Here is a 21,802-nt window from a genome sequence, read left to right as displayed (position 1 = left end):
CTGTACATTTTTCTTCCCCAAAAGAAAAAGAAAGTGCTCTCACTGAGGAATTTATTGTTTTTTTTTTTTTGGGTGTGGCATTGGGCGTCATACTTTCGGAAGCAGGGAAACAATACCTCTGTGTTCCTCATCCAGGCCTTAACTTTTCCGTTGACTTTGGCCTTTAAAACAGCATTTAGGGGCTGTGTGTGTGTGTTAAAAAAGGGATAATTTATAAGAAGAGAAATAGCCAATATAGCCATAAACTCTCATACAGGCACTCAAAGACTTTGAGCAAGAAGCAACAAGGGTTTCTTCACTGGAGGAAGTTCCCACCATCAAGTACTTCCTAACCTAGGACCAAACACCACAGGTAAGGAACACAACAATTTAATTCATGACAGCAAAACCATTATGACCTAAGGAAAGACAGGTAAACATGTTTTGAATTGAAATGTGAATGCGAAAAAGGCATCTAGGAGTATGGTGGGAGATCTCGCTCTCAAGCGAGATCTCGCCACTCCAAAATAGAGAGATCTCGACCGAGATGGCGAGATCTCGGTCGAGATCTACCAAAAAATTGGCGTAATCTCGGTGACCCATCTGGGTGGGTATTAGGGCCCCGGTTGGGCTGAAATTTGGTATTTAGTCTATTTAAGGCCTTTTGAACACACTTGTGGCCTTAGAATTGTGAGAAAATAACCCTAACTATGTCTTCTAAGTCAACCCTATGTATAAAACCGAAATGTAGAGATATCAAGTTATTCATGTTATCAACTATAAAGTATTAAATACATTACACATCAAACTATCAAAGAACTTAAATGGCTTCAAAATTTTACAACCATAAGAAGTTTTAGACTTTTAGTAAGTCATAAATCATAATCCATAAGTTCACAATCACAATCACAAGAGTATGTGAGTAATAAGATTACAAGACTACAAGACAGGAAGAGTATCACTCAGCATTTTGCATCAACTGATTCTGAACAGTGGCCACATATGACTCCCAAGTCAACTCATCACTATAGTATGTCACATATAGGTTTAAATGTCACATTAAATTGGTTTCCATGAAAGTTAGATCAAAGCTTGTGGATCAACATATATTTACACTAAACTCACACACCCATTGTAGAATATTCTATTTGAAAAATTCAAATTTGGGGAAAAATCTTACCTTTGTTGTAGATCTAGTTAAAATAGGCTTGAATGATGATAATTTGATGTTTTAAAGATGTTTAGAAGTTGAATCCCCAACAAATTCCAACAAAAAAATCAAGTTTCTGGCAATTTTTTATGGTTGCAGCGAGATATAGGCGAGATATGGCGAGATCTCGGCGAGATGTGGCGAGATCTCCCATCTCGCAGATCTCGCCTCTCATCTCGTCTCGCTATGTCAAAATAGCGAGATATCTCGCGAGATCTCCCACCATGTCTAGGAGCAGGTAGATACAAAAGAAACCCTTGGAAATGCTTTATGATGTATGGCATTCAGTTGCAAGGCTTAAGCATGATAAGGCATTCTGCATGACTAGCTGGTGCAGATACCAGGCTGTTTGGCAACAAGTATGAGAGATGAGCTCAAAAAGCAAGATTAAAAGGAGACCAAAACACTGTTCACGTGAACAATGTCACAGCCCCTTATTTTGCCTTGGTGTAAATGCTACAACAAGATTCTGTAAGCCCAAGACCAGATCATGTGAATAATTTTTTAGAAGCACGGATTTGACTATGTTTTAGGGGAATTAGGCATTTACTTAGTTTCTATTTTTAATATAGCTTGGTTTCTATTTTCCCTAATTTTTTTTTCAAAGCTTCTAATTTCAGAATTTGTAACTTATTACTTTGTTTGAGCAAGCCTTTGCTCTAGACATGTGCAATAGACTCCACACAGCTCAGTCTCCCAACGATTTTGAAAATTGATTAATGAAGATTTGCTTTGAGTTCTTCTATTCCCCTGTCCCATGTTTGAGTAATAAGAAGCATAGCACCTTGCCATAAGAGCTAAACACTTCGGCTTGAGGAACCTTGCTGAGAGATCTGAACCAACTTTATCCCCTTTTTTTTTTATATTTGTTCCCAGCTGTATTCCTCTTGTTTGAACCCTGCTGGAACTGCTCTTGTATCGCTGCAGTCAATTGGACGAAGGCTTTCATCTGAGAACACTCCATTTTCAAACTGCTGTGCTAGGACTGCTTATGTTCCGTTTATTCAGACAAATGAGTCACTAATATAATTGGTTGGCGGAACCCTTTTCTTCCCTTTCAATCTCAAAAACCAGCTGGCTTTACTAGCTACATCTCATATCACCATCTCATTCATCAAATCCATCTCCTGTCCCCTCCATCCCTAGATTCTTTGATGTGGCTGCAGTACAGGGTTGTAGGCCATACCAAGATCTACAAACAAAACCAATTAGAATGGGTGGAAATTGGGATTCTTGAAATTCTAATTAGGGCATGTGCAGGACTGAAAAAAAGGGAAGTTTCTAACAAGGTCCTGCATGGCTCGTTGCGTTTGGGAATTTAGAGATGTGTTGAAGTTGGGTTAACAGGATGGTGACTGAAGTTTGAAATTTATTCAATATTAAAAGGGTAGGTTTCTTGGACTCTAAAAATTCAATGTCTAGACTGAATATCTAATGTGTAACTTTGGTTGTGATCGGACAGATGATGAGGTGGTGAAACTTGATGAGAAGGGAAATCCATAAAATGATTATTTTAGGTACCTTGGTTCAATCATAAATAAAAAAATGATGTTTCCAAAAGAATTAAAGTAGGGTGGATGAAGTAGAGAGGTGTGCCCAAGGCCTTGTGGAATCGATGTGAGCCTTCAAAAATCAAAAGGAAATTTCTATAGGACCATTGAACGACCAGCTATGTATGGTGCAGAGTGTTGGACTACTAAGAAGCATCCTATAGATAAACTCAGTGTAGCAAAAATGAGGATGCTAAGATGGGTGAGTAGCAAATCTAGGATAAGGTAAGGAATAAACATATTAGAGTTGGTTTAAGAGTAGCTCCGATAAATGATAAGCTACGAGAAAGTCGATTGAGATTGCACACTGACGTTCAACGAAGGCCCTTAAATGCCCCTGCATGGAGAAATGATTTAATCCAATTTCAAGGAATTAGAAGAACTAGGGCAAACCTAAGATAACCTTCGAAGAAGTAGTGAGAGAGATATGCACAACTTAGGCTTTGTATTTAGTATGGCCTCAAATAGAGCTGATTGGAACACAAGGATCCATGTAGTGAACCCCATTTAGTTGGGACGAGGCTTGTTGGTGGTGGTGTTGTTGATCAATTGAATTTCAAGCTTGATGGATCTGGAGATCTACAGGATGGATGTAGATGAAACTAGGACGAACCTAAGTGGAGATGAATGGGGTTGATCCTTGAAGTTAGGGAGGGATCTAACGGCTGGATGAAGAGAAATGTGAGTTCTTGAATCAGGTTTCTTGAAACTCAATCTCAAGACAACTTGATAGTTTCGGGGGTTTTAGTGGAGGGAAGGGGCTGTGAGTGGGATCAAGTGAGGGGGTTAGTGGGGAGAGACTATGGATTAAAGGGTGAACCAAAACTGACGGTTTTCAGAGTTTTGAGGCGATTACAGTTTGGTTGAATGATGGTGTTCTTGGAATCAAGAAACAAAGTGGAAGGAATGACTTGAATCAGCAGCCTCCCTTCTTGTCGAACTTGACCTTCGATTAGACAGCATGTATGATGGAAAGAAAGAGAAAGAATCCTCAGTCACAGCTGAAGTCTCAGAATTCAAACACCAACTTCCGCAAGCACCTTGGACTTGAAGTCTTGAAACACCAATAAGCCCAGGACTTGGACTTTAAACCCCAAGATCTAGCAATTGGGACTTGAACTCAAGGTCAGATCTCTTAACAAGGGAAATAGCATAGGCTCGCCAAGCAATTATCGTGTAAGTTGACTTGTCTATTTTCCCCATCATGGGGAGAACAAATAGCACTCAAAGGCCACATACAACTTGTGAAATCATAAGGAGTAGGTTTCCCAATATTGGAACTTCCAGGAGCGGGCCTTGTTATGATGGTTGGTAGGGCACAGTTGTAGCCTGAGGTCAAGGTATCAGAATAGCCTCCCATCAAAAAATTGTTGGGGTATGCATAGGAAAAATGCCCCCTAGATTCTGCTTGGCAGGTTCCACCTTCAGCACCGGGTTCGCCATTTTTTAAATTCCCATATTGGAACTTACATGGGTAGTACAGGTAACCATCTATAACAAACCTGTTCCTTAAGCAAGAAACTGTGAGAGCTGACGTATGGCACCCTTCAAATGCAAGTAATTCCACATTTATATAGCAACAACGAGAGAGAGAGAGAGAGAGAGAGAAAGGACCATGTGCCTTCATCTGTTGCTCCAATATTTTCCATGGAATTCATAAATCTTTCAGCCCATAAAACTGAGTTCGCATTTCAAAATAATTTTAGCAGCTCCAATCCTCCCAGAAAATAATTTATGCAGTAATGCCCCCAGCTGAGTTTTATATCAAAATGAAGCTTGCCAAGTCATCACAGTTGTCACAGTTTTTTCCACACATGAAACAAGCAGCCAGAAATGGTTGTCACTATTAAGTTTTACATGGAGTCATCAACAGGGCTAAGAATCTTACCATAGCCAGCGGTACCCACTAATGTAGTACTGTATTTGAATGATCAAAACAGTAGCCAAATAGGACCTTTCACAGGGAATCAAGTTCAGATTTGATAGAATTAAAATATATAAAATTCAGATATAATGGAAGGCTGAAAACCGAAGTGGTAGAACAAGGATATTGGTTTAAGAACAAGGACTAACTAGGTCTTCAAAACAGCAGTATGCTATAAAGAAGAATGGATGGAACAATATAAGAGAATTAAGAGAACAATAAGGACAACAAAGTAACATGTAACACATGGGCTTCTCACCACAAGGTGGATCGATTGGATCAAACACCAACCTTCCTTGATCAAACACAAGGAGTCTTAACACCCGGGCTTCTCACCGCAAGGTGGATTGATTGGATCGAACACCAATCTACCTTGATCAAACACAAGGGTTCTCCAAGAGGAGGAATGCTAGCAAGCAATTTGATTTCAATTCATAAGTTGTTTTTCACCATTTACATAAGTCTCTTTATATAGCATTCTAAAGAGACAAAAACATTAATGGTAACATCCAACCACTAGCTAACACAACCTACTACAAACATTAATGGAAACATCCAACCAGAGACTCACCGAGAGACGCCACCTGAAAACCCCACTCGGTGAGACCGGCGGCTTGCCACTCGGTGCCCCCGGTGGGGGCCCGACGTATGCTTTGGCCGCCGTTGGGGCCTGGTGCGCCCCGGCCCCGTGCCGGGTTGGCTGCACTGTATCCTTGCTGGCGTACTTCTTGTCCTCCGGCCTCTCTTTGTATTTCCCTTTTCTTGTCTTATCTTTTGCGTTTTTTTCCGTGGGCGGGGCACGCCTTCCGGTTGCCGGCGGCGGTGGCGGTCCGGCGTCCCCGCCCCGGGGCGGGGCGATCCCCCGCTCCAACTACTACCCAACACCACTAGTCAAAACAACATTGGAAACATCCAACTATTACCCAACACCACTAGTCAAAACAATAATGAAAATATCCACCAACTATACCCCACCACTGACCAACACCACCTACTAGCTCCTTTTATTGACTTTTCAAAGCTAGACTTGGGCTTAGTTCAAAATAGTGGGCTAATATTCTTCTTCCACTAAAGTGATCCAAGCCCATGAAACCATGGGCTCATTTTAACCCACTCCAATAGTCCTAGCCCATGCAAGCCATGGGCTGTTTTGGGTCATGTCCTTAGGCTTTAATGGGCTTGAGCTTTGGGCTTTTCTCTCTTTTGTATCTGCTGCCAATTCTGCATCACCCACACCCTTCCATGTTCATAGATTAATTCCCCAGGTGTTTATTTGGTTTTTTGTGTTGTTAGTGCATATATGGGCCAGAACCTAGTCTAACGTGTTCAACACTTATTTAATATGAAAATGGATGTGCGTTGATGTGGGTAGATGCATTGTGTCTTGATCTAAGATTTCCATCCAATCCCATAAACGTGTACTTCCATTATGTGTCAAGCCACTTCACTAATTCTACAGGTCAATGATTTCCTCACTCCTCACCGCCCTTGGATGGATATATTAACCCTTTACAACATTGAGATGAGTCATCATCTGCTGTTCGAATTCTATGTGAAAGTACTAATGCATTAGCCTATAGCCATTAAGATCCTCCAAGTTATCCTCCAGTTACAGCCTTCCCCCCACCTAACCCCTCCTTGTAGTTTTACCAAACCATTGTTTTTTTTCCAGTTTCGCATCAGTCAATAATTTCTAAAAAAAGAAGGAAAACAGAAAACCTAGCCACTCACTTTCAAAAAACCAACAAATTTTTATTTATTTATTCAGTCTCAAAGATTTATAATCCATCCAAATAACAAAAAAATCCAATATGCAGAGTTGCAAACACAGTGAAATTTTCAGAGGATGAAAAATGAAGGATGTCTCCTAATCAAAGTTTATCACAAGATTGCTGACCTCATAAGAATCTCATACCTTCTCCAACACAATCTTAAATTCCAGGAGTTCATTGTAAGTCTGACGCAATTTCTCTTCATTTGTATTTGTCTCAACAAGTTCAGTTTCGTGTTCAGTAAGTCGTCTCTGCAATCAAGAAGACATAAATTCGCCATCAGGTGGCTGAAACACACTGTTCATCTTATAAGAATAAAACAGGAAACCAAAAAAAAAAAACTATGGAGGAAAAAAAGAAAGGTCATCTGATAATAAAGGGAAATACACTCATCAGCCCAAGAAGGCTAGTTAATAATGAAAAAAACCTCTAATTCTTCTAAGTCAATATCTAGTTCCAATGTAGGATGTGCAGAAGGTAGCAGACTGGCTTTATTGATTTGATCTTTGAAGAACCGTAGCTTCCGTGACATCTCTCCACATCTTTTTACCTGCAACATATCTCAATTCTCACAACATAAATCTCAAAGGACAAAACTGGAATCCAGGAATTAACAGCTCGAGATTTCGAAATGCATACGACTGAAAGTAATTAGTTGCTTTAAATTGGACAGTAGTCACGTGTTCTCTTGAGCTATAGAGACATTTCTCCATATGTAACAAGTTTAGTAGACAAGCTCCAAGGGAAAGACGAATAACTAAGTAGAAGCAATATGCTTCCTAATTCTATTTCTATGCATTTCTTAGCTATTCATGATTAGGATTATCATCAGGATTGGAATTTTGGAGTGACACATAAATGTTTAGAACTTTAGACTAAAATAAACATTCCAAAGACCTAAAGAAAGGTCCAACTACTGAAAAAAGGAAGCGATTACTAATAGTCAAATTTTAACATAAAGGGGGTCGGGAGAAGATGACAATCACTGAACAACTTCAAATGAATGAAACACAGACTTAAGTATCAAATAAAGGGTACAAAATTTTTCACGACTCCTAATCTGAAAAATGAATCTTATCAACTCAATCCAGATGTACTTAAAATATCTTCTTAAGTTCAATAAAAATATTGAGGATCATTTAGCTAACAGAACAGAGGAAAATACTGTAAAAACATGCTTCAGAAACTAGCCAACCTACTGGATACTTTGTGATTTAGAAAGGGCTGATATGAAATGCCACATGCATTGAAGGATTTACCATTCTTCAGTCATTTTTTCAGCCATTCACTGGTGAGCCATGCAATACTTTTAACATTTCTTCCAATACAATATTGATATGGCCAGCATTTTTCATAGAGTTGGAGGAGAATTGATGCGCCAACATCAGCTCATTAGTCGGCATGATCCTCCACATGATGGTCCATGGTATTAGCCATTCAAATTGCCTGAAGGTATCCATCTTGTGGAACAATGTATGGAATAGCCAAATATTACAAATGATATACAAAAGGGTTTGGCTTATACTAAACCAAGGGAGAATATCCACAGAACCACCGTGAACACTTTTCTTGCAACATAAGGGTTTCCATTTGTTTATATAGGCTAAAATTAGGATTCCTGAAATAGTAGAGCTTAATATTGCCGTTTCACAACCCCCAAACCCTCCCCCCCGGGAAAAAAAAGGCTAACTGAATCACTGGCAAGTGGTATGCAATATTCAGCAATATATTGCCGAATTTTGGCAGTACCGAAGGCGATTAGAACCGGCGAGATTTCGCCGATATTCGAACCATTTTATCGGCGAGATATAGGAGATATCTCTCCATTTTATCACAAAATATTGCTATTTTCGGCGATATAAGTGAGAAGTCGCCGAATTTTGGGCGAATTATCTCATTATTTTTTGGGATTTTCTCTCTCCTCTACAAACCTCCCCCAAAGCTTGTCTCTCCTAGTTCTTGGCATTTTTGCCATATTTTCGTTCGATCTTTGACATAAAACCTTAGTTCTCACTTCATTATTGACGAGTATAGCATTATTCGCAACGATTAAGCGAGATTTCACACATATCTGGGTGTTTTGTGTAGTTTTTCATCTCAGAGGTAACCATTGTTCTCTAAACTGTTTTTTTGTTTAAATGCATGCCATAATATTGTTGGATGGGTATGAAATTAATATATGTTGAATACAGTAGGCTGATCTATAAACTCAAGGAGTTGGAATTTTTTTTCGCTAAGCAATTTATTTATTTATTTTCGGGCGTCAAAAATTGTATTTTTCTACATTGCAAATGCTTGCTTTTTGCATGATATTTGTGTTGTATCATGATTGAAAAAATATATGTGGATCTCCATGGGTCGATCTACAGACTCACCGAGTCAGAATATTTTTCGACCCAATAAATAATTATTTTATTTTTTAAAATTTATTAAAATATTAATATAAAAATTAAATAATTATGAAGAAAGAAAGAAAGAAAAAAAGAGAAAAATTAGGAACAAATAAGGGAAATGATTTTGAAAATTAGAGAGAATTATGGAATACCTATATAATTATTTTCAAGTGTTGCTCGTGTGGTTTCATTGTCGGTTTTGATATGGTAGCCTTTTTCTTTTGTCGAAAATAATTTAAATATTATATTAGTGTTGTTTAATTGTTTATACAATCATTTTCGTTGCAACAGTTATCATGTCCAGCAGTGGGAGAGGAGCAGGTTCACAAGGAGTACAACAGGGTTGGGGACAGGGACAACCATAGGGAGCTGGGCCTGCAGCGAGGGGGAGGGTTGATCCTGCATGGCAGTATTGTGTTGCTATTGATGGCAACAAGAGTAAAATAAAATGCAACTTATGTGGTAAGGAGTTGAACTCAAGTGGCATAAGCAGGTTTAAGGCTCACATCACTGGTAGTTCAAAGGATGTGGCCACGTGCACTGAGGTGAATGCTGATATCGTGAAAGCAGTTAGAGAGATGGAGAAAGAAAAGGGGAAGAAGAAACAGGAGAAAAGGAGGGTGAATCATGCATTAGATGAGGCGGTACGGGCACCATCATCTTACAAAGTTGATTCAGATTCTGATCGAGATGTTGATCCTGTTGATATCAGAGAGCAAGAGAAGAGGGACATTAGACGGACGATGGTTGAGAGTAGGGAGATGCAGTACCAGGAGGAGGAGAGGGCCAGAGCTAGATTTACAAGAGCTGGTCCTTCTAGGCCTGCAGGGGTTGGATCATCTGGATCAGGGGCTAAAGCATCTAGATCTATGGACAGGGGTGGTATACGTAGTATGTTCAGCCGATCACAGAGACAGAGGGTCACCTTTAAGGCAGATCTACGGGGACCACGTGACTATCCATAGAGGAGGGATCCTATCTTAGAGCAGAATCCTGATATTTTCAAAAGGGGGCCAAGTAGCCCAAGATTACAAGTGCGTGGAAAGGGATTGCTAAGAAAGTAAAAAAGGCAATGTTGAAGTGGATGTACTTCAGTTCAGTTCAGCAAACACAACGTCCTTATTACAGCAATATGATTGACACTATTGCAGAGGCAGGTCCTGGATATCCTAGTCCCACCACTAAAGAGGTGATGACCACCTTATTGATTGAGGAGAAGGAGGAGCTACAGCAGTACATCAATGGTTTGAGACAGATGTGGGAGTCATATAGATGCACCGTTATGTGTGATGGATGGACCGGTCCAACAAGAAAGTCTATCATCAACTTTATGGTGTATTGTGATAGGAGGACCATTTTTTTTAAATCTGTGGATGCTACTGGGCAAACAAAAGACCACAAGTATATACTTGGACTCCTACGAAATGTTATTGATGAGGTTGGGAAGAATAATGTGGTGCAGATTGTCATTGACAATGTCTCCAACTTCAAGAAGGCAGGTGAGGTAGTGATGAATACACCTGGATATAATCTATATTGGACATCTTGAGCTGCTCACTGTATCGACCTCATGTTAAAGGACATTGGTAAGATCAGTATTATCCAGAGCACAGTGGAGAGGGTCAAGCAGGTAACAAATTTCATCTATAATCATATTGTTGCTCTGGATATGATGAGGCGAGCATGCAAGGGTGAGCTAGTGCGAGCCAGTCCTACAAGATTCGCCACGAATTTCGTCGCCCTCAGCAATATTCAGGAAAGGAAAGCGGGCTTGAGATCCTTGTTTGCATCAGAGGAGTGGTTCTCATGGGTTGGATCAAAGTAAGTATTTCTCCTCTACTATTTGATTTAACAAGTTTTTTATTTCTTATACATTTATACTATAAATATCTAGTATGTAGTATTTATTACTAACTTAATGTGTTTGTGATAATTCAATACAAGTAGTGGGCGCTCCGCATAGACGACAATCTCCTCTAATGAGTTTTGGAAGAATGTGACAATTGTGCTGAAGACCTTAGATCTCATAATAAAGGTCTTACGTATGGTTGATTCCTCTATGAGGGGGCCCAGTCGCCCACTATGCCCCACATTTATGCAGCCCTTAAACGAATGAATGTAGCGATCCAAAGAGCTAACCCCAGATGTTGCACTGCTTACCTGAACATTTTGCATGCTAGATGGACCGCTCATCTAATGCATCCGATGCATAGGTCGGGTAAGTAATTAGTGTGGGTTATTATTATTAATTTGTAACTTGTAGTAAATATTAAGTAACTAACTGTGAGTTTGTGAATTGTGCAGCCTATTATCTTAATCCCAAATATCAGTACGGTGAAATTTTGGGGTTGCGGTCAAACCTGCTCAATGCCGTTATGGAGGTTATCTCGAAGTTAGAGCCAAACCCAGTGGTCCAGTCAAATTGCCATATGAAGGTTAGAAGTTAGAACTTAGTACTTGCTTTTTATTTGTGAAAGAATTTAACTAACCATCAATACAAATTATTGCAGATCAAAATGTTTAGGGATGCACTGGGGGCCTTTGGTTTAGTTGCTGCTCTATATAACCAACAAAATTATGATCCAGGTTAGATGCATGATTACTACTACTATTATTACATTTTACATATAAGTATATAATTATATAAGTAGAATTTTTTGTTAAGCATTAAAGTATTAATTTAATTTATTTGTGATAATGCAGCTGAGTGGTGGGTTCTGTATGGGGCGATGCCAGAGAACCTCCGGAGAGTGGCAGTGAAGATCCTCTCCCAAATTTGCTCTGCCTCTAAGTGCAAGAGGAACTGGAGTACATTTGGCATAATTCACTCCAAGAGGAGGAACAGGTTAGGAAGTCAACGCTTGAATGACTTCGTGTATTGTCACTACAACATGAGGCTAAAGTTAGAGCATGCCAGGTTAAATGGTAACCGTGAGATGGATAGAGACATCTAGCTCGATGATATCTTCGAGGTAACTGCAGATGAGTAGCATCCCCTCACTGATTGGTTGTTGGAGAGGGGGGAGCCGTTGGTGGAGGAGTACATGAGCGATTACATGTTCCATTATCAAAGACACAGCCATCCCCCCAGAGATACACTGGGAGAGACTCGGATACGCATGCCACCCAGGATGACGATCATGGTGGTGAGCTTTATCATGGTTGTCCTACGAGCTACACTCGACTAGGGAGGGGGGAGCAGCAACACATGCATGGTTATAGTGACGATACTCGATCGTATGGCTCATATGGCCATTTCGATCCGATGGACAGGTTGTCGGGAGTGATGGGGTCTATGAGCTTGGAGGAGTCTGTAGGCTCCACATCTGCTTATAGCTATGGGACTTATGGATATGGTGTCCCTTCCACTTAAGGACACAATGATACATACCTGTCTTCTAGGAGTTCGCACTACCATGGGTATAATAATGGATCTTCCATGAGCTTGCGTTCGCAGGATGGCAGCACATTTACTTATGGGGTTATGATGGTTGGGGTCATCATCATCAGAGTGTCCCGCTTATGCCTCCATTTGGCTCGGAGACAACTGCTATGTTAAAGACAACATACCGATATCCTTTCGATCATACAATGCCAATTGAAGAGCTCCGTTCACGTTACCCCTCTGATGGGAGTAGTTTTCCAGCCATACATGATGCCAATTACAGAGCTCTGGTTTCTTTGTATGTCAACAACCATCAGCATGAGATGTCTTGGAATGACTTCAAAAAAATAATGGAGCATAAGCTTGAAGTTGTAGCCTTTGGGCCTTGTACCACACTATCACAGAACCCAGAGCTAACAGATCCACTGAGGTATAGTACTTAGTATTGAGTATTGACAAGCACGTAGTTGTAAACTTGTATTTGTATACTAGTATAGTAGTATTTTTTTTTTTTTAATGATGTTTATCACTCTGTTGTCATTGTGCATATTTATGTTGGTTTAATTGTTTAAAATAATGTTATAGAATTACAGTTTTACCCTTATACAGTCGGGTATATGTCACTAGAGAACACCAATTTGGGTGAGATTTTAGGCAAAACCAGTCATTCCACTGTGTTTATTGGCATCAAATTAGGGTAGACACCAAGTTTCAACTCAAATTGACAAAAAATACCCCCCGAAATTGCAGGCAAAATCTCACCGATATTTCGGCGAGATTTCACCATATCGCCCAGTTCGCCGGGTAGCGAACCAGCAATATACAGCGAAATTTCGCACCCTGCTGGCAACAGTGCAGTCTTTTGGTGAAATTTTCTTGTGGTTTTCGGTATATTTCAGTCAAGCCGAAATGAGACTAGTCCATGTTTTCAACCTTGTATTAAATTACTACGAACGAAAAGCAAAAACACTCAATTTTCAAGCAAATAAAGGTAGCACAATACAGAATTTTATCAGGTACCGTCCATTTCTGTCTAGATGAAAGACACATGTCCATCAGTTACATCCAAAGGTTCAAATTAAATTAAAATAAAATTCTTTCTATCTTTTAAATCTTACCAAATTCTTTCTATCTTTCAAGCAAACCTTTGGATGTGACTGAAGGACTTGTGTCCTTCATCTAGAGGGAAATGGATTGTCCGTTTCTTTGTCAGAAATGGACATGATAAAAATCCAGCACAACACATCAAACAATTAATAGTAGAAGCCTTTTTTGCCATGATATGCAAGTTGCAGCCACATCTAATTTAGCAGACATGTTCCGAGAAGTACGCACCTGATTAACAAATGTTCGCTGAAAAGGGCTTTTATCATCATTCAACTGCAAGAAAAAAAAAGTTAAGAAGGTCATGACATCTTGACATCTCATACAATCAACTCAAACATATGCATACAATTCCAAAAATATGAACCAAACACAGAGAATAGCAAATGGAGAGTAGGTTCAACATCTTCATCATTGATATCAAACATAGGAAGAATTTAGCTTCACAAATTACAAATTATTCATGCCTTCCAAGTTCCATCAGAATACAGAAGAATGAACAACCTCTGTTTGAGGAGTTTCTGATTAATTAATAGATATGATGTACAGCATTTACTAGATACTTGCAGTAACCAACTGAACTCCAATAGCATCATAAAAGATAAGCGCCTATACTAAGAACCACTCCCATGAAGACTCGTGGTAGGACTAAAGAAACAACTAGTGTAAGACCTATGAGTAAAATTTGCAACGTGAATGACACCGAAAAGAGGGAAGGTGGAAGGAAATAAAAGATTAGAAAAACAATATCCTCTAGAGAGAAGGATGCCTACTCGATAACCAGAAAATGAATTCCATTAATAAAGTCAAAACAAATTTTCGAGGAGCCTGATTATGGCGCATTTTGTTAGCTTGCCAGTCACAACAACATCAATAGCCTTATCCCAACATAATGGAGCCGGCTACATGGTCCTAGAACAACAAAGACAAAGAACTAAAGAACTAAACACGGTGAGGCATACAACATCACCACAACTTCATGCCAGCTTAAATTGTATAAAATAAGTTACTACCCTAAATAAGACTTGACTAAAAGGAGTGAACAATGAAAGAATTTCCTAAATTTACTTAGCAAATAAAAACTCTTAAATTACAGCACATTAGAATTCTCTCTCAATTTCAAGGAACCATGTTAAGCCATAGATTGAGAACTTGCCAAGATCTGGTAATATCTCTTCTTCTTCTTTTTTTCTTTTTTCTTTTTTTTTTTTTTTTTTTTTTTTTTTTGGAGGGGGGGGGTCCCAAGAGAAGATGGCAATAATACCTTGGCTTCTTGGCGAGATCTCAGATTTTATTATAGTTATATACTTCCTACCAAACCCTGCCATCGAATTTAACCAAAAAAATGTGCACCAGCTCGATGAGATATCAGTGAGATCTCAGTCCAACTCAGTTTTTCAGCTGACTGAGTTGTACCCAAACCAACTTCTTGAACTATGAATTTAGTATAGAGGACAAGTGAGCTATAAAACCTCTAGGTCATCCAGTAATGGATCAAAGGAAACCTAACGGCAGAGGCCTGAGTATGGACCCAAAATGTAACCCTCGTCCTAGCCAACGGGCCAAAATCCAGTTCATCTTTAGGCCCAAGCAGAAGAGCAAGATAAAGTTGCAGTTAGGAATCTAAGAGCCTGTGAGCATATACCATGCTCCTGCATCATTCTGGGACTGTTTGACGCCTACCGTACACCAGGTCATTCTGCCCAGGTTCACAAAAGTTTCAAAATCAAGCTAAACTCGGCGTATTACTTGGAGACCTTAGGCAACAAACTTTCATAAAGAAAACACCCAAAAATTGAACTCATAAACTCAACTAGTCTAGCAAACAAAGTGTATGGAATTGGAATGATTTTTGCTGTACATGCAAGTCAGAAGAAATTAAGTTGTGAAGAATAAAATAAGGATGCTGGGAAGAAATAAAAGCTAATGGTCCATTGATTGGCTGTAGTGGATGAAGTATGTCATCCAGCCTGTTTAAAATGTGAAACTAAGAATGGGACAAGAATTCATCAGGTTAAATGATGAAAGACCTGAAAACAAGTAGAAGGGCTTGAGGGGGGTTTTAATAAACTAACTGTAAGTGTAATGATTAAGGATTCTGAAGGTGTACATAGCTCATATGACAATTCAAGATTTGAAAACAAAATTAGGCCATTAAAAAAAACTAAATATACACAATTCCCCGGAGTTCAAATGGATTTTCTAGAGAAGAAAAACCATTTTCTAAATTCTGGACTTAAAATACTCTTGCATCAAAAGTACTACATCCTGGCAATTGGAACTGACTACCTCTGAGTGTCACACATATAGAGGTGGAATCTTAATTCAAAGAGAAGTATCACTGTGAAAGTTTTCTTAAATGAGTTATGAAAACTTAAATGGACTTATCCTTTTAGCCGATATCATATATGGATTGCATGCCAAACCAGGGCAGCCTATATATCTATGAAGTTGTGATAGGAGCAGAAGTTGCATACTGTGATTTGCACTTAGGTTGACCAAGCTGGGTGTCCAAGACAGGACTAATACTGGTGTAATTGGTAACCATTCATCTCCCTTCTCAGGCAAAAAAAAAAAAAAGAAAAGCCAGTGTTCTAAACGTTGCCGAACCAATGATAACAGCAGCTCCAACTTTCCAATGTTTCTTCACTTTCAGTATTAGTTGTTCATCATCAGCCGAATGAGTATTTTCTTGGCTCCAATAGGCGACGTGCATGCAACAATGGACTGGTGACTGTTGAATCTTAACTTCACACACCAGTATGAAAAGAACAGATCTGAAGGAGGTGATTCATGCTCATGGTAAAGAATTAGAGTCTTGCCTTAATTAAATTTACTTCAAAATTCACCAAGAATATCAAAAAGTTCTTACTGACTTGTCAATCCTGTGATGCCAAACAATTATCTGAGTAGCAATTGAATTCACCAATTTGAGTTTTGGGTGCATTTCTAAGTTGCCTGAAGTACTTTTGATCCTTCTGCTACAGATGAGATAGGGATCCTCTTTTTTATGCCTTAAGTTACTTTGTAAGGATAAATAGATCCTGTGATCCAACTAACATCTGTATCATTCTACCACTAAACCATCATATGTATGCAAAGATCATTAAGGAGGTTATTTCAAGATTTTGATCTACTTCCTTCAGGTCGTACCAACCTTTACATTATCTTCACTAACATTTTCTGATAGAATACATAAATCCTTACATACTGCACTATTTTCTGGTTCTCCTGGAACTTTTTGCAAGTTTGCATTCATCTGAATTCTTATATAAGGCCTAGATCTAGAGCAGGTAAATATACATCAGCACAAAGTGCACATATACAAGCTAATTTCCCACAACGCCAAAGCGTCCAACAACACCAAGCCAAATGTTAGGTGTAAAGACAATGAGATCCCAAGGTAAATTACATAATTACATCCCGATGAACATTTTCCTTTTGCAATACTCCAGAGACTCTCAGAGTTGACCAAATTATAAAACCAAACTAATTTAATCAACAAAACCGAAATTCCAACGCTACTGGATAAATAAATAAACTGAATCTGACGTTAATGGAATGAAACGGAAAACGAAATTTCATATGCATCTATCTTATAGATGCAGTTAAAAAGATGAATTCTTACATCTTTAAATTGGAGAAGACCGAGCTCGCCAAGATAAGAAATGGCTCTGTGAGCAGATTCAAAAGGTGTTATAAGCTGAACAAAGGTCATCTTCTCCGAACGCATAAGATCCATGGCCGGTAATTTGTCGAAGAACTCCATCTTCCATGAACAGAGAACCTCTCCACCCCAACCGCGAGTTTAGATCTTCAGATCTGAAAGACTTCCCTTCTTCACTCTCTCTCTCCTCCGGGTCTCGGTTATTCTGGGTTCCCAGGATTTCAGTTTTTGCTTCGCAGGTTGCAACAACCGTTAGAATCGGAATTTTCGCGTCGTTTTCAAAACTAAAATCAAAATTGTAAGGAAATTTTTGCGTGGAACAAATAAAAATATGCGAAATGAGAGAAGTAGTGCTACTTAAGAATGGTCAAGCTTAGCTTTTTGCTGGGGGGAAAGACATGTAAAGAAGACCATGAAATGAAAGTCCAGTGGGTCCAACCGTGAAGAACGAAGCGTCATGTTAAAGAATAATCGAAATCCGACGTGTCGTCCACATAGTTTTTTTTTCCTGTAAATGGGTGCGCTAGGGCAGCACCTAGGCATGCGCCATGCCCTTGTTTGCATTGATTTATCTCTGGTTTTGATGTTAATTACTTTTGGATTAAGTTTTCCCTTGGACCAGTAGATATGATGGAGTCAGATCCTCCACTAGTATTGAGAATAAATTTTTCAATGGTTGGTTATTCATGACATGTGTCGACTTTACAAACAAAATCTTCTTTTAAAAAAAAAATTCTAAAAAATGTAGGAATTCATATCTTTTCTCTCCCACACTAAAAAAATATATATATTTTTAGATTGAATAAATTGAAATACTTAGCAATATATATTTTTCAATGTCAGATTCTTCCGGATCACCCCTTGATCAGATTGAACAAGGCTTACAAGACTTCATTGTGTACGGACGCGCATGGAATGAACTAACAAGTTTTGAGTCAAGGGAACAAGATCGTGCACCAGCTAGATGCATGTTTAACTATCTACATCCTAAATTTACAGATCTTGTGATCTCATCCAGCATGGACTTGGTTTCTTATAAATATCTATTGCTAACTAGGATGCACGTAAGGAAACTACCTTTAGAGGAGCTTTACAAAGTATAAGTACCTCATTAATGCATAAACTAGGTTCTATCTTCTTCAAGCTCAAGCTCTTGCACAATTTCTCTAAGTTTAAACCATGCAACAAGGTCTCTGTGACTACTATTGAATCTGACTTGGGCATCAGAGGTGGTTTCCCAATTCATGGTGATCAGTCCGCTTTAACCCCATTTTCCTCTGGTTTACGCTTCATCTCATACCAATTCAAGTGCAATTGATTTTATTCTTAGATTTGGTAGCTACAACCCTAATTCAAAGAATTTATCATTATTTTTTTCTTAAATTTATCAATCAAAGATGGGCCTAGTAGACCAACCTCTTATGGGAAGTCTCGTCACTCTAATCCTTCACTGACTGACTACCTTTGTTGGGATCCTGTGGTATAGGGGTACGGTCACATCACACCATGGCTAGGGGAGTAGGTTACGACTCTCTCACCACACCATTGGTATGAGTACTATACTAGTGCATGTCAAGGAAAGTCTAGCCTAATGCAAGGTCAACTACATTTCATACTACATTTGGTCTAGATACCTTTACTCACATACTGGCTATCCCTGTTGGTCCAGTATCATTCCCACCTAAGAATGTTACTCCTCACAGACTGGACTATAAGGTTTAGAAGGTGAGATAGGTTGTCTTGCCAACTTGTAAATAAGCTATTTTTTTCTCTAATGAGAAGATAATTTATTTGAATTTGAACCCACGAGCGAAGAGTACAAAAATTAGAGCTGCAACAGGGCTAGGCTAGGCCAAGCTTTTGCAATCCCAAACTCCGCCCTATATGTTATAACCAAGCCCATTCCTGGCCCGACCTTAATTCAGGGCCAAGGATTATTGTCCCTGGCCCTAAGCCTTATAAGGCCAAGCCAACCGCCCTGATTGTCCCTAATTGGGCTAAGTCAAGACGGATTGGCCCTTGCCTTATTTAGCCCTAATTGGCCTATCCATGTCCCTGGACCCTGATTGGCTCTGTCTATAGCATTGATTGGCCCTATCCTTGACAAAGTATGCTTTCATTCACAATTGTTTGATAAATTAATATCCCTATTCAACCAAAGAAGTAAAAAATTCCTATTCAAAACCTTGTTAACAAGTAAATCAACGGTAATAGTAAAAGAAAAAAAATTGTATTTTAGTTACAAACATAATTATATGTCCTTGATAAGTTTTTTTGAAATACCAGATTGGAGGAAAAAGAAAAAGATGTCAATATTTTTGGGAACTAAAAATGACTTAGGTTAAACCTCAAGGGGTCCAAATAAAAATTATCCTAAAAAATAATGTACAAAGTGAACTCATAGTCTAATATGATCAAAATGACTTAAGGTCAAAATCAAGGCTTATCAAGGTTAATATGAAGATCAGGATAAAAATCAAGGACATAATTAGGGTCAAGATTAATGACAAAATTAAACTCCACCAGAGTTTTGCTGCCGGTCCGAAGCCTAGGTAAAGGAGGAGGGTTGGTGCGTCAAGTTAGTAGGCTGGCACCGGAAAAAATCTAGCCAAACATTTTTTCATGGATTCAACCTTATATGATAAAAGCTATGCTAGGGCGTTCCCCGACGAATAAGCGACGAGCTACACTATGGCCCGAGTGTAGTGATAAGTGGGCAAGGGTTAACTAGGGCGTCCCCTGCAAGCGACGCGTCGCATAGACGCCCGGATGCGGTGATAAGTAGGCAAGGGTTCCTGAGCCGTGGACGAGTGCAGGTGAAGAAGCTAGTCCATTAACATAGGATTAGATTAGCATCTTTGAACATAGGATCTTTAACTGGTAAGAGCTTAGAATTGATAAATGTTATGAGGAGAAGAATGATTAATGTAGCTTGCATTCAAGAGACTAGATTGAAGGGTGAAAAAGCCAAAGAGTTGGATGACTTTAAATTTTGGTATACTGGGGATAAAACAAATAAAAATGGAGTGGGTATAATAGTGGATAAAGTTATAAAAAATGATGTAGTGGATGTTAAAAGAGTGGGTGATAGGATTATTGCTATCAAGCTTGTAATGGATAAAAAGTTCGTAAATATAATTTGTGCATATGCACCTCAAGTAGGATTAGATGAAAGTCTAAAGCTAGAATTTTGGGAAAATATGGATGGATTAATGCAAGGAATTTGTCAAGGAGAAAAGATTATCATAGGAGGTGATTTAAATTGACATATTGGAAAATATCAAAGAGGATATGAGAGCATACATGAAGGATATGGTTTTGGAGAAAGGAATGAGGAGGGGATTTTAATTTTAGATTTTGCTATTGCTTTTGATCTATCTATTGTAAATACTTACTTCAAAAAGAGAGATGAGCATTTAATTACCTTAAAAAAGTGGATAGCATAGAAGCCAAATAGATTTCTTCCTTACTAGAAGGACTGATAGATTGTTGTGCAAGGATTGCAAGGTGATACCAGGGGAAAACTTAACTGCACAACATAGACTTGTGGTCTTGGATATGTGCTTAGTCCCAATAACACATAAATGGTCCAAGGTAAACTATCCCATAATAAGATGGTGGATTTTGAAAGGAGAGTGCTCAAAATCCTTTGTTAATGAAGTAGTCAAACAAGGAAAATGGGATTTTAAAGGGGATACCAATGCAATGTGGACTGAGATAGCTATGTGTATTAAGAAGGTGGCTAAAGATGTCCTAGGTGAATCCAAAGGAAATATCTATTCTTATAGAGAGACGTGGTGGTGGGATAGTGAGGTTTAAGCTGCCATTAGGAATAAAAAAGTTAGTTTTAAGACATGGCAAATAACTAAGGATGTTGAGGATCTTCAAAGGTATAGGTTGGGTAGAAATGAAGCTAAGAAAATTGCGAGAAAAGCAAGGGAAAAGAAGTATGAAGAGTTATACAATAAGTTGGGCACGAAGGAAGGGGGAAAATCTATTTATAGGTAGCTAAGATGAGGGATAGGAAGAGTAGAGATCTTGACCATGTTAGATGTATTAAAAATGGAGATGGTAAAGTATTAGTTTGTAAGGAGGACATTAAGAAAAGATGGGAAACCTATTTCTTTAGTTTACTAAATGAGCATTCTTCAAGCACTTATGATTCGGACGATTAAACCTCTTACCAAGGCACCAATGTCCGAACTTATATACGTAGAATTTCGATGTTCGAAGTAAAAGAAGCTTTAAGGAGGATGAAACTTGGCAAAACACAAGGTCCTAATGAAATCCCAATTGAAGTATATATGGAAGAGCTTAGGAATCCATGGATTAGTTTGGTTGACTAAGTTGTCTAATAAGATTATAAGCACGGGGAAAATGCCAAATGAATGGAGGAGAAGCGTCGTGGTTCCAATTTACAAAAATAAAGGAGATATTTAAAGTTGTAATAACTATAGGGGCATTAAATTGATGAGCCATACAATGAAATTATGGGAGAGAATAATTGAAACCCGTTTGAGACACTTAACTACAATTACAGAGAACCAATTTGGGTTTATGCCGAAAAGATCTACAACGGAGGCTATTTACCTAATTAGGAAACTTATGGAAAGGTATAGAGAATGTAGGAAAGACCTTCATATGGTTTTTATTGACCTAGAAAAAGTTTATGATAGAGTCCCTAGAGCTTTAATTTAGCAAGTATTAGAGAAAAGAAGTGTTGCAAGTAAATATGTAGATATAGTTAATGATATGTATGATGGTTCGGTGACTAGTGTTAGAGCAGTGAGGGGACAAAGTGATGAATTCCCGATAACA

At 38.7% G+C, this 21,802-nt stretch overlaps 1 protein-coding gene across 1 annotated transcript in view; it reads right to left on the bottom strand.

The window, feature by feature from the left end:
• The window catches only part of VHA-A1 (vacuolar proton ATPase A1), a 70,286-nt gene extending 52,864 nt beyond the window's left edge, over positions 1–17,422 (bottom strand). Inside the window, exons 1-4 of the mRNA XM_089144172.1 lie at positions 16,946–17,422; positions 13,549–13,593; positions 6,863–6,985; positions 6,579–6,686 (exon numbers count right to left, since the gene is read on the bottom strand). Coding sequence (XP_089000298.1) covers positions 6,579–6,686; positions 6,863–6,985; positions 13,549–13,593; positions 16,946–17,086 — 417 coding nt within the window. The 5' untranslated portion in view covers positions 17,087–17,422. The remainder of the gene's footprint in view (positions 1–6,578; positions 6,687–6,862; positions 6,986–13,548; positions 13,594–16,945) is intronic.
• Between the last annotated feature and the right edge of the window lie 4,380 nt (positions 17,423–21,802).

The sequence above is a fragment of the Hakea prostrata genome, chromosome 2 (genome assembly GCF_041222555.1).
Source record: "Hakea prostrata isolate BN-2017 chromosome 2, UWA_Hpros_2, whole genome shotgun sequence".
Taxonomy (NCBI): Eukaryota; Viridiplantae; Streptophyta; class Magnoliopsida; order Proteales; family Proteaceae; genus Hakea; species Hakea prostrata.
This window is presented reverse-complemented; position numbering and strand designations above follow the sequence as displayed.